At 43.0% G+C, this 13,923-nt stretch overlaps 1 protein-coding gene across 1 annotated transcript; it reads right to left on the reverse strand.

Moving 5' to 3' along the window:
* Positions 1 to 3,710: 3,710 nt before the first annotated feature.
* Positions 3,711 to 13,753, reverse strand: LOC109468291. The gene is made up of 12 exons (XM_019766546.1): positions 13,604 to 13,753; positions 11,560 to 11,740; positions 11,219 to 11,296; positions 10,421 to 10,947; positions 9,392 to 9,667; positions 8,999 to 9,073; positions 8,267 to 8,413; positions 7,775 to 7,915; positions 6,859 to 6,920; positions 6,522 to 6,564; positions 6,250 to 6,288; positions 3,711 to 4,421 (listed from the first exon to the last, which is right to left on the reverse strand). Exons 1-12 carry the CDS (start codon positions 13,751 to 13,753, stop codon positions 4,131 to 4,133), a joined length of 2,010 nt encoding a protein of 669 aa, XP_019622105.1. The 3' UTR covers positions 3,711 to 4,130.
* Positions 13,754 to 13,923: the final 170 nt, after the last annotated feature.

The following is a 13,923-nucleotide window of genomic DNA, read 5'->3' on the forward strand; positions in this document are numbered from 1 at the left end:
CAACATAACTTTACCAAAAGTGTTTATGACAGAATATTAGTGTGTACTAAGTCTTATGTTGCCCATAGCAACACCGGTGACGTCATAAAATGACGTCATGCATATTTAAGATATCCGCCATCTTGGATCATCAATCTTGAATTTTCAAAAATAGTTTTTTTTCATGATAAAGCCTAAAATACATTGTAAACATACTAAACACCTTCATTCAAACCTTTTTGTAAAAAGAAATGAAAGTATTGATGAAATTTTAATGAAAATAACCCGTATATACCTGTTCTAATGATATGGTCCGCCATCTTGGATTTTGGCCAATGACGTCATCAAATTAGCATAAATTATGCATATTTAATGATAAAATTTACATAAAATTATATGGGATGTTATTAATATTAGAAACCATGAGTAACTTGACATAAAACCCATAAAATTCTATTGTTGAAACAAAAAGTACTAAATTTAGCAAAAAATGCCTGTCAGAAACCCGTTGCCATGGCAACACAAAATATTATTATCTTATTCCAATGATAGAGAATTGTTGCCAACAATATTTTAGGAAAAGTCACCAAGTTTGGTCGTTCTACGGCTAGCCGTTCAGACGCTAGGTGACATCAAAGTTGCCGCGGGCACTTTTAGCCCCCCCCCGGTCTAGGTAGGGTTAAACGGGTATAATGTAACAATGTTAACATTTTTGCACCAATAAATGAAATATTTCATATAAAAATATTTATGTGATTTAATTGCAATTCCACTTTTCAACATATTTGTGAAATTATCTCACATTTCTGACATTTATGATTGGCGCTATCTTGAACAGACCAGACGAGGCACACTCAGTTTGTAGTACCACCACAAACTACCAGAATGCATGGAGGTATCCATGCAGAATGTAAACAAACATTTTTTGGCGTTTTGAAGTTTGGATCGCCGCGCATCGGAGGCCTATTGTCCTCTCCTTTTTGACGAATTCTACATTCCGTATTTCCGTAGAAAGTCATGGTACAGGCTAGGTAAATAGTCCATTGCTTCGATCACAAAAAGACTCTCTGACCACTATAACTACGATAATCATCTTCAAAAAACCTACACTATTAAGCTAACAACAACACAATCAGGGTGAAGAGTTGTTTGTTGAACTAACATTACCCCCATTACAAGGAACTCTTGACAAGTTTCTCCCTGTGGAGGAAGATTAAGTTTCCACCAGGCACAATGGATGGCCGGAAAAACAGATACCACATATGATCTTAGCTGGATAATTCGAGAATCTGTAAAGATTTGTAAATTCTATGATTTATATTAAATGATGTAATGAACTGCAACTACAATAGTTATGAAATCATGAACTGCAACTTATCGAAAGTGTTTCTACTGAAAATGATATCTTTGAAAATGCTGGGTAAATGAAAGTGAAAGAGGCAAAATTGCTTTCAAAATATTGAAAAAACTTTTTTGTTGGCTTCCCGAATCGTTCATTCTGTCTGTATACCCGTAGTTTTCAGTCACGTCCTTGCAGTTGCATACACCGCTCTCGGGAATAATCTGTATACTGCAGACGAAACTGATGTAGCTTAAGCGACGGTCACAACCCGCCGTACGTGCCCCTGCGTGCTGTCTACGTGCAAAAACGTGGGCAAACGTAGGGCATTCGTGCGTGGTGAGTACCGCCTCCGTACGGAATCCTACGGATTTGGGAGCATGCAGACACGCCGTAGAACTTTAAGTGAATGTAAAACTTTTGGTCTGCGGATTCACCACCCCTGCGTGCGAGTACGGGCGACGCGCGTGCCCCGTACGTACCGTACGGAGGAAGCACGTGTGAGTACGACGTCCTTACGGTAAAGTTGCAATCGCACAGAGATCGTACGTTGTAAGCACGTACAACTCACTTACCACTTGCGCAACGTACGATGCATGTAACCGCTCACGGCCAGACGTGGCGTGCAGACCACACTCTTACACCTTGCGCAACCGTGCGAGTGACGTGCGTCGATGCCACTCCTTCCCCACGTTTTCAGAAAAAACGTAGAAGACGTAGCCTCCCAAAAAACGTACGGACAAAAAGCACGCACGGCGGGTTGTGACCGAGGCTTTATAGCCATCTTTCGTTCTATTCACCCCCCCCGCACAGTCGAATCGCCCATGTTCTAGTACAATGTATATAATTATGTTTGTGACGTCTGTAAACAACATTGTTCTTCTAAACACTACTGCTTAGAGACAGTGCTCAACGACAACGTTGAAACACAGCTCCACAGCTTTTACTTTTTTCGAAGTCAAGCTCCGTTGTAACGGGTGAAAACGATGCTTCGTTTTGCAAGAAAACTATTATTTAAATGTTTCCCTAAAAGAAACGGGAAAGTAGCGCCATTACCAGTTGAGGAGACGGTGGAAAATGGAGAACATTGCGTGGCACGGGGACGCCCAGGTGAGTGAAGCAGATTTCTTTTGAAGTAGAACCTACTGATAGAGTAACCCCCTCAATACACACACACAAACACTACACACACACACACACACACACAAACATACGCATATATTCAGACATACATACCGCACACAAACATATATGTATATATATACACATAGACGCGCGCGTACACACACCGGCATACGCATATATTCACACATACACATGCACACACACACACACACACACACACACACACACACACAAACATACGCATATATTCACACATACACACACGCACACACACACACACACACACACACACACATATATAACACAGTCCAAATCTAAAGGGGAAAATCCAATTTATTCCCCTTTTTTCGTCTTAGATTTTGAAATCTTAAGACAACAAAATCTTGATTCTAAAGCTTTTTAGACTGTAATAACAAAACTCAAAGACATCACGAAGTTCAAAAAGACCATCATATTGGCTTGAATTTAGGGGTTATCGAGGGAAATTCCCTCGTATGGCCAGGTTCGAGATATATTTTCTGTTTAGCCAGCCACAATGGGAGGGAAATTCCCTCCTTTGACCGGGGACTAGGGAACTTTTCTGTCTTAGCCGACCAAGAGGGAAATTCCCTCGGCCAGGCCGCCGTCAAGAGCGATTCTCATGCACACAGTCCGTCACTAGCGATGTGCCTTGCCAAGTCACACACGAGGGAAGTTCCCTCGACCAGGCCGTCACGAACGGTGTTCTTGTGTGATGTCCGACACGAGGGAAGTTCACTCGACCAGGCCGACACGAACGGTGTTCTTGTGTGATGTCCGACACGAGGGAAGTTCCCTCGACCAGGCCGTCACGAACGGTGTTCTTGTGTGATGTCCGACACGAGGGAACTTACCTCGACCAGGCCAGAGAGGGTTCTAAGAGTACGTGTGGTCTACAAAAGACTAAAAGGGATTAATGTGGCGAACAGTAAAACAGTCTTGTCGATCTTTAAAGCTTCCTGAGCATGTTTATTCAATGCAAACTACAATATAATAGGTGCAATACATGGACAATTAACGTGCAGTACATGAAAAAGGAAGTCAGCGTATTTCTCTATAGAATAAAGAACGCATTTGATTCCGAACAACTTTCCGTTTAGTACGTAGTTAGGCGATCTTGAAAAAAATTTTGAAAATGTGCATATCAGATTTGAACAACCTGAATCATTTAGAACATATGAAAGAATATTAAAAAACAGCACAAGGCAAACGGTATTTTGTTGCACCAAGCGCAATCAAAACATGCCTACCATCTTGACTTGAACTAATTATTCTATGACTATATAAAAAAAAACATGTCAATGCCATTGGACTTGAGCGGAACGACAGAAAACATAATTCGCACTAACGTTGACCCCACACAGCCCATGTATGGCAGGTGGTGTTCACCAATTAGAACATAAGTACACTTTACATTGACTAGAAGTAGAAATACGCATCACACAGCAGAGAAAAGTGTATTGAGTATAAAAGAGCTGGGTCAATTTGGGGTAAATTTGACCTGTCACAAATAAAATATTTCTGTGGACTGGTGTGGTTATCTTCCTTTGTACTAAAAGGGCATAAAAAATGCAAACAAAATAAAGACAATGTCAACTGACAATACATGTGAATTTTGAGCATAAGGGAAAAAACGTATTTCGCGCCATCCATAGGTTTTATGAGGAAGTTATAATGCCTTCCAGGCCTTTGACATTTCCTCCTCTGGCAGTGTCATCCTGTCTGTCAGCTGCACAGAGGTAAGGATTTCAGCATACCTGATGCTCTCGTCTTTGAGGGGCTTGCCGTCAAGCACTTCCCTCTCGTACACGCCCTCCTTGTTGGGGACATACCACCGGAGGGTCAGGCGTTGTTTGGCCGGGTCGGTGGTTATGACCCGGGCAAACCATGGCACCCTGTCTTTGCCATCGTTAGCTTCGCCGGCGATGACGACGAAGTCGCCGACCTTGTACAGGGGGTCCTGTAAATAAAGTGTAAAATGTTGTTAGAAAGGTAAAGCGGCATTTATGTTATGCATGCACCTAGTGTAACTTATCGACTGTCAGGAATAAACATGAACAGGTATTATGTACAATGAGTCGTTCTCATTCAAATGTGCCAAATGCTGTCGCCACTCTTTACGACTAGATAAGAGCCAAATCACGGATCTCATCATTGCTTTGTTTGCTTCCCCAGTACACACAATATGTTTCACGAAATATGTACCACAGAACTAGGTTTGGTTGATGATTTGGAAGAAATTATAGCCGCGCGTTGGATTTCTCACCCGAAAAAATGGCTGTCGCCTGAGAAGACACGACAAATTTAGAAAGCAGCCTAAAACGTAGCAATAGAACAACGGCAATAATTTGCTGGCTGGTGAAGTTGGCTTAGCCAGGGCCTCTGACAGATCAAGTCAGATCACTCCTGTCACTATTCTTGTACGTCGTGCGAGGTGGTTCATACCTGTCGCCAAGTTCTGTAACATACGTTACCGCGCAAGTAAGACGGTTGTAAAGTTTATATAGGGTCACATATAAGATAGGAAATTAACGTTTTGAAGAATATTTGTAGGTTTTCTGGGTTTCTAAGTAAAGAAAAAAAGAGTGCCGGCTGCCATTTGTAGCCACCCTTGCCAAACAAAATGCTTTACAATAATGACTGTAACATACGTTACCATTGTTTATTACTTCCAATGTTAGATACTTCACCTGGTATAAGAATGTTGCCCAGTGTTAAAATGCCCGTACTTATGCGTTCTTGCACCCAAAAGATTAAACTAAAAACTGTAGATCTTTTTGGAGAAAACAAGCAAAATATCCGTTTTGTAACATCCGTTACCGGTAACGTATGTTACACCTCTAACCTGAAGGACATAAAAAGGTGCCAAAATTCCTGTTCTTGTACACCATAAACATAATCGTTGGAACTAATGTAGAAAAAATATGTATCTAAGTAAAAACAAACCTCAGTCTCGGCAACAGACTTCAATATATTCTGCCCTTCTTGGAGATTTTCAGAGATTACTACGTAATTCAGCCGGTTTTACTATGAGTTTTATTTGGCTGCAATGTTGTTTTAGTGCACCTTTTGTGAATTTCTGAATAAACCATTTATATTTTGCTTTCGAAGTTATTTTTCCTATGGCTTTTGAAGTGATGATATGAATAAAAGCTTTATCATATACCCAGTTCTTTTATGATGTTCCAGGTTTTTTCCTACACAAAAAAATCTGCATTTTTCTCACACATCTTATGAAAATCCATACATTTTTGGTAACTTCCTATGATAAATAAGCTGTCATTTTTTGGAAATCATAAATTGACATGTTTTCCTAAAAAATAAGGTGGGTGTGCCTGAAAAATCTGTCCGTCGATTTTTCGACCCTAAAAATCGCTATTTTGCCCATTTTGATGAGAACGAGTGAATAGGCCAAAGGTCAGCTGTATTGTGATCGATTGTTGTTGATTGAGAACCAGGAACACAATAAACGGACACACTCCGTTAGACAGTAACACAGTACAGTGTATAGCATGATTCTAACCTCAGACACTACAAAATAACCCACAGTAACCACAGGGGCCCAGCGCGCATGTGTACCAGAACAGACAGATGGGGGATCTAACAACTGTAGGGTGGATAAACTTAATACAAGTCAGCCCATAACATGTCAAGTGGGTATGATCTAGCCAAGAGAGCAAAGGTCGGAAGTCGCCGGTAGAATTAGACAGGCTATCTGTAAAGGAAGATTAAGTGTTGACCCCATCGTCAATAGATGTGGAATCATTAAAGACAAGAGTTTTACCAACCTTATTGACAGCAGTCCTTCGCGACTTCGCACGTACTGCCTGGGAAAGGAAATAAGAGAAAAAGATAACGTTTAATGTGCTCTGTATGTGAGTTATAAATATGTTGTATCGATTAGTATTCTCGACAGAAATGAACGGGTCAAAAGCATATTGATTTAGAAACTCACTGACTACATATTCCCAAGGACTAAAACATGTTGACTTTATCTCTTTTAAATTAGCTACAGAAATTCTATCATGAAGTTTTCCTTGTATCTTTCAAATGGACATACCTGATCAGCGTCACCTCCCTCACCGCTGACATGTCGTTTTTGTCTGAAATAGCATAATAGATATTTAGATTACAAGATTGAGATGCCTAGTAACATGGAAGACGAATCACGATAAGGTAACAAAAGGGCTATAGCAAGAACACTGTACTTTTTAATATTTTCACTTGCATTACTTTGCTGGCCTTTGGTTGTTAGCACACCTCGACGTTTTATCACTGTAAATGTACAGCACAATACCGTGCGTCTAAAAAAGGCTACTGGGCAATGCGAGTCACCCATTACGTTACCGTGGTAACACTGCGTGAAGTAAAAGTGGTAACAAGTAAAAAAATCTTACCCTAGTCCTTTCGATGTTGCTTGCTCGTTCTCGTCACTGATCTGCGATCCTTCATTGGATTTCTAATAAAAAGACAAACCATTTTGTTGTTCATGAAACAGTTGACGAATTACAGGAAGGCGTGTGAGTTCAAACGTCACTGACCTCACGCCCATCACACGAATGCGCGCGCATGCGGCCCGTTTTGCTTGATTTACAATCCGAGGGTAAGATGATAAATGATAAGTGTAGGGACAGGATACTAGGATTTTCTCCTTGGTCAAATTCTAGCTATAGCTATAGCAAACTTTGTGGTTACTTTAGTCTTTAGCCCGAATGAGATGAACATTCAGACGAAAGTGAGAAGAGTACTCTGCTACATTCACTGCCTTATGTGGTCAGAGTACATACCATAAAAAGCGAATACAAGAAATAAAGCGTACACATCTACACCTCCGAAGATTGTTTTAGATCTAGACATAAGCTAAACCAAAACATCCATAACCCCCTTGTTGGAATGACTGATCGACTAGGCCAGTGCCAGGTCACTGACCTTACACGCCCATCACACGTATAGTGTGGGACGGAGAAGCATCTACATAATGACCGTCACACTTTGGGGTCAATTCGGCAAACTAGGTGATAATGACCGGCGCATGGCTAACTACGGTGTGTTCTTTCCCCGTTATCTGGCATCTGGTCGACCATATCGTAAGACACTGAATGTAGCACAGAACCCACGTTCATATGAATGTTGATAGATGCGGTCAAACCTGACCAAGGCAACTGCCAAGGAGACCGGGAAAGGCGGTCGCGTTGGTCAGGTGATCCCCCTGAAGAAGGCCCACTCACAACACGAATATTAATAAAGGTGCATTGAGGCATGATCGTTTCCAGTCGGGTGTTTTAGATATAAATTTGGCAAAATGCGGCCTACCTCTCTCAGATTTCCAAGATCCCAAAGCAGCCTTTTCTGCTCTTCCTCCATTTGTGCCTTTTCATACTGCAGGTTCTTACAGCTGGCCTTCTCCTCCTCCAGCTTTTTCAGCAGGTCACCCTCCGTCTTCTTGTGCGTCTCCTGTACATGATGAAAAAATATATATTAACCAATAAATCATAAAATGAATCATCAAAGAACTAGTATCTATGTCATTCAGTGTCGCCGTGGGCTATAAACATATAAAAAGGTAAGTTTATTGGCTCTTTAATCTGTCTAGGTGTCGGCATATTGACTTGATTGACCTGTAGCTAGCTTCCTTCGCAGACCTGCAGGGCGCGGCATTATTTTTTTTTTCGGTGAGCGACGCGAGTTTTGCCGGGGAGAGACTGCTCTCCCGGCAAAAGTCTCTCGGCGGCATAACGCGTGGCTCACCGAAAAAAAATTATTCCGCGCCCCACAAGTCTGCGAAGGAGGCTAATTGATCTGTACCTTCAGACACTGCAATTCCTTCTCCAGCCTTTTTACTTCAGCCCTCAGCTGTGCAATGGTGTCGTCTTTCTGCTTATCCGGCTGTGTGGCCTCGCTCCCGCCAGCGGTCTTTGGTGCACATATGGAGTCGTCTTTCCCGGGAGTATCCTGTATGGATATATCTAATTAGTTTTACTGTTCGTATATCATGCACCACGCAGTCGACCAATCAACGTTACCAAGAAGCTGATGACATCACCAGGTCTGCTTTGCTGTGTTTTATTGTGTGTAATTGAAGAATTTCATCCTAGCATATGGTGTCATTCACTGTGGTGACATCCCCCTTGAAGTTTGAAGGACAGTATTCCTTCATATAGACAAATTTTACCCTCCCTTGCATCTTCTCCTAAAGGCCGATTATGCTTATCTTCTTGTATTTTCCATACTGCACATACTAACCGCCAAGTCCTAAAAAGAGCTCCGTGCAAACCCCAACCCCCCTGGAAGAGAAAAGGTCGCACGCAAATTTACCCCCATGGCAATAAACGCCGGCCGCTAGAAGGTCTGCGCAGGAGGGTGATGGAATTCGAAAGCAAACATTGATATTTTCTTCACTGGCCTGCTGAATGCCTGTCTGAGTGCATGTAAATAAATATTGAATTGCAGTAATTGATTCACACCTGAGATTCACTTCATGACATTCGTTCCTCCATTTATTAATAAGACAAATAAATGCAAAGCTGTATGTTTTACCTTTTCTGCTCTGCTTGACCTCTGCTTGGTGGTGCTTGCTTCGGCGCTGCCACCGGCGTCCTTGTCCTGCACCTTCTAACAAACACCAGAGAGAAATGCTATATCAAAAGCTAAAAACAGAGAGATTTTTAGCCTCTTTTCTCCTCACACATATTGAACAATCTAAGCTAATTGATTATTCAAATACATGACAAGTCTGATCTATTTTTGATGTCAAAAGCTTTGTGGGAAAGATAAATCACATGTGTCCATGTTACACGCACAGTATTTTGGCGACGTCACAGAAATAATTGATGGAGTTAGTATAACCTCGGTATTTAAGTCGTCTGTGGGGGTAGATCTAGATGACAACATGTGCGAATTTCATATCATAATTATATTAGTCTCAAATACCTTCAAGTCGAACTTATATTCGAGCTCGCCGCTCATGAGCTTCTCCAGCACGTCTACCTTCTCGTCGTCCGTTTCCCGCTTGTTGAGGAAGCGCAGGTGGTGACCCTTGATTTCGTGCCGCCTCCCAGCTGACCTAGGCTGTTTGCGGATCCGCCCCTCCTCCCACCTTGCAATGAACTGGGTCACGGCTGCCCACACCCTGCAGGAGGACATGGCCAGCCGCACCTCCACACCGTGCTGGTTGGACAGGATTTTTCTTTTAGATGTGTTCTGCGTCTGAGAAAAAAAAATATATATCAATGGTTTATATTTGCATTAACATTGTCCCAAAAATGGCGGCTGAATTGACATCGGGACATAAACAGTATAAAACGTCTATTTAAGCAATTTAAAATAATAATAGACCATTAATAAACAATGTCAACAAACGTTTCCCAGTGGAAATTAACATCATTGTAGATCACCAAGCAGATCAATGGTAACACTAGAATATGTCTTAACACTATGTGTTTTAAGACGACATATTCTAGTGTTAATACATATTCTAGTCCAAAAAATGTGACAGTGTTACAAGCAGACGGACCATAAAGGGTATCGGTAGAGCAATATTCTGATAACGATCAGTTCTGCTGCGGGGAGTGTTCAGTTTGTAAGCTGATCTGGTTTGGCGACCACCTAGTGTACTTCTAACAGGCGGCAGAAAATGCCGGAACTGTTCAGACTGTCTAAGAGAGTTCGCAAAGTTATTAGTCAGGTGAAGGTGTCGTGACTGAAGGGTAGGTAGTCCCAAGTAGGAGCAGCCTTCGGTGTAGGATGTGTACTTCGCACCCATAATGATGCGCACTGCTCTCCGTTGGATCTTCTTGATCCTGTTACTAAGATCAGTGCTAAGTCCAGATTGCCAGACGGGGGCAGCGTCCCAAATTGTAATTTAGATAAATAACGTTTACATAGGTAATCACCGCACATCGTGCACATGTAGGTAGACATTGCATCAAACGTACAGATGTAAGAAAACACAACACTCACATCCACAATCCCGAGCATAGTGCACAGGCCATCTTTCCACCTTCCCTCAGTGGCCTTGTTGCGGGGTGGCTCAACTGTGGTAAGGCTGGCCTCGTCCGTAAACCCGGCTTCTGCGTAGACCGCCGCACGGAAGGTGTACAGGCGGTCCTTCAGAACGGCCGGCAGGTAGAAATTGGCATCGTTGTGCACAATGCCAACTCTCTTAGCCAGGCTGTCTGGTAGGCCACAGTAAACCTTGGCCATGCGCGTCTGGAAGCTGGTGTTGTCGGGCTGCTCCTGACGAAGTTTCTGCAAAGCCAGGCGTGTGTGGTTGCCCCCCAGCACTTCGTACTCGTATGTGGCGATCTCGTTGGGCTGAAAGGCCTCCGGCGTTATCCCGGGAAGGTGGACAGCCAGCACCGTGAAGGACATGTCAGGTGTCGCCTTGAACTTCACCCTTAAGTCCTCCACGTGGCTTGGCTCGGGTTGACGGCAAAGCCGCCTCCAGTGAGGTGAGACCATCCTGTCTACCGGTATCTCGAAGTTACCTATAAACAAAATACAACATAACCTAATCAGTCCACTCAATTGAACTAAGTCTGTAAACATAACACAGACCCATCGTCACATGTTATAATCTCCAAACAGATCTTCCGGTGGGGGTAAGACAGTACCAATCTAACTGACGTATGCTCCAGTCCATTCTATAAACGTTCTACAGGCTGGTCAATTACCCCCACTGTCTTACCCCCACTGCAAGATCTGCTTGGAGATTAACATGTTGCACTTTGATAGTGAAATAAGACGGTATAAACTTACCGACAAAATGCCGCTTGACCACGTCACTATCTGCCTCTTCCGGTGCGGTCGTTGTCGCTTCGGTCACAGAGGAGCCTTCTGCAAAAACGAGAAATCACACTTTAAGTTTAACTGTTCTGTGTCTTTCTCATAACAGATTATAGTAGAACAGAAGATTGCTGTCAGCGCCTACATGCTTTGAGACAAAGCTCTGCATAATGGCAAGAAACTGAAATATAAAAAAAAATCGACGACAATCATCAATGTCGCCATATTAGAATGATAATAATGATAATGATCTAAATACACACTATAAAGATCTGGGCAAAATGGCTATAAAAACACATTGTTTTCTCACGTACCGGCCGTGGGCTTCTCCACAGGAACTGACCCAGGGTTAACCTTAGCCGTCTCCCAACATTCCAGGAACGCCCTCCTGGACCCCGAGCGGCCGGCTTCCTTAAACTGCCCGCAGAAGTCGTTCGCCTCGGGGTCAAAGTTTCTCACTGCGAGCTTCGTGGGCGGGCCCAACTCCAGTATGATCTAAATATGATAGATCATATCAACATGTCATGAAACACAGGCAAAAAAAAACCCTCAGCAAAACAATTTGAGTCAGTGAACTAAAACCTCTTTCTCGCGTCTGGATTTCAAGTTATTTGGTAGATTCTGAACCAGTCAAAAATCCTATGTTAATTATTAAGGCCATGTTGATTAATATTTGATTATTATTCACCATACCATACTCTGTGTGTTGATGCATTTGTTCCACCTTTATGACTATGTAGATTTCATAATAAAGGAAACTTTTTTTTTGCCAAGTTTTTTAAATTCTTACGCTCGCGTCAGTCTTTGGGTTCCCAGAGGATGTCATCCATTTAATCAAAACAAATGGCCTAATGAGAACAAAAGCGGGTAGGGCCTCATCATGACACGTTGTGTTGTGTGTGTGTGTGTGGGGGGGGGATACGGAGGTGCCCACGCTAATTTAGGATGAACGGTTACGCTTGACGATAGATCCAGGAAGAACGGCAGGTTTTGGGTACGCGCTTATGTATTACTTGTATCCTCGAGTGCCTGGCGAATTCGAACTATTTTGCGACTGATGCGTAATAAGAATACACAGATTGAATAAACAAACAAACAAACATTTACGTCAAAATAAAACTAAAACGACTTTTACGAACAATATACCAGCTACGTGGTGTAACTTACTTTACGTAAAAAGACATCCAGACAATTATCCACGCGGGATAAAGAAAGAAAGCTGGGTTACACTAGCCTCCGAGGTGACGGGCTCGTATTACACACACTAACTACAGCGCACAGGGTGACATTCTTTCCTCGCGAGAGAAAAAAAAAATGCCCCCTCCCCAGTTAACGACGTGTTCCTTCAATGGCAGACTGTTAAGCTCATCAAAGTTAATCACCACCACTTTCTGATCCCAATCTGTTTGTTTTCCTTGCCATGTCATTCTCATACGATTGCCCTGCTATGGTAGGATGTGACCCACTTCTAGCCTCTACCAGGCTTCGGGAGGCGGCTGGAAAGAGTAAAAATCGGCCAAATAGATAGATAACATGCCGGGGGAGTTTGTCTGCTGGGAGAAAACATTTTGCCGCACCCGATGTTCTCTCCCAGAAGACAAACTCCCCCGGCATGTTATCTATCTATTTGGCCGATTTTTACTCTTTCCAGCCGCCTCCCGAAGACTGGTAGAGGCTAACCCACTTCCCGATTAAATGGGGCCCAAAAGCCCTTTTCCATAGAGCGTAATCGGCCGTTTTTATTCTACGTAGAGCGTAGACTGACCGCGTTTTAATTCTACGTAATGCGTTGTAGCCACTTGGAATTTATCGTAAAGCGTAATCGAGAGGTTTCCGAATTCAGCGTAGAGCGTTGTCGGGACACCACCCCCCCGCCCCTTGCAGGCCCTCATTAAAAAAAAAACACAAATGTATACAATGGCAAAATTTCTGTCACTCCGTACACCAGTCTGACACCCTGCTCAGAACGGACCCCGAACTCTGTCATATGAAGGGTGGGGGGCTGTTGTAGAATTTCTTCCGAGGCATGCCAGTCCTAGAATCGAGGGGCCGGTCTGTATGCATCTACCCTGGAAACATTTGTCGCTGGCTACCAAGAAATGGTGGACTGACAGTGACAGAAACTTGATGTATCTCTACATGATTTTCTACCACTATACTCCAGTGCTTAGCCTGGGTTCCAAACCCAATCACACTGGACACAAAGTCTCTCAGTGACCCTGGTCACTGAGATACTTTGTGTCCAGTGTGCTATGGGGCTGGCAGCCAGGCTATCCAGTGCTGTGATTGACCGTATACCCCGGCCACCATTAACAAATTACGTAACGTTGCAAATTTCATGAATATAATCCTACTCACCTTCAGAGAGCCAAACGTGTTTCCTTCTAAGATATCCTCAACGGTTCCCAAATCTTCTCCGTTATTCACCAACGCAACTTTTCCATCCTCCTTCCGAAACCACCACTTTCCGATATCCCACACCATGACAACTGCTGGGGCACCCGACATGAGGGTCTGCATGCCCTTTTTCGTTAACCGTTATGGGCTATTTTAATTTACCGTTAATCGTTGCCGGCCCGCTCTAATTTAACGTTAAGCGTTATCAGTATATTCCTCGTGAAGCGTTATTGGTCGTTTTAATTCAACGTAAAACGTTATTTGTCATCCTAAATTCAGCG

This window comes from Branchiostoma belcheri, unplaced genomic scaffold, assembly GCF_001625305.1.
Source record: "Branchiostoma belcheri isolate BF01 breed outbred unplaced genomic scaffold, Haploidv18h27 scaffold199, whole genome shotgun sequence".
NCBI classification, from domain to species: domain Eukaryota; kingdom Metazoa; phylum Chordata; class Leptocardii; order Amphioxiformes; family Branchiostomatidae; genus Branchiostoma; species Branchiostoma belcheri.

Coding starts and splice junctions, on each gene's coding strand:
- LOC109468291 (XM_019766546.1), bottom strand. CDS start 13,753: ATGTCGGGTGCCCCAGCAGTTGTCATGGTGTGGGATATCGGAAAGTGG. Junction 8,414..8,998: donor GGTCAAGCAGAGCAGAAAAG/GTAAAACATACA, acceptor ATATCCATACAG/GATACTCCCGGGAAAGACGA. Junction 4,422..6,249: donor GAAGGACTGCTGTCAATAAG/GTTGGTAAAACT, acceptor CTTTATTTACAG/GACCCCCTGTACAAGGTCGG.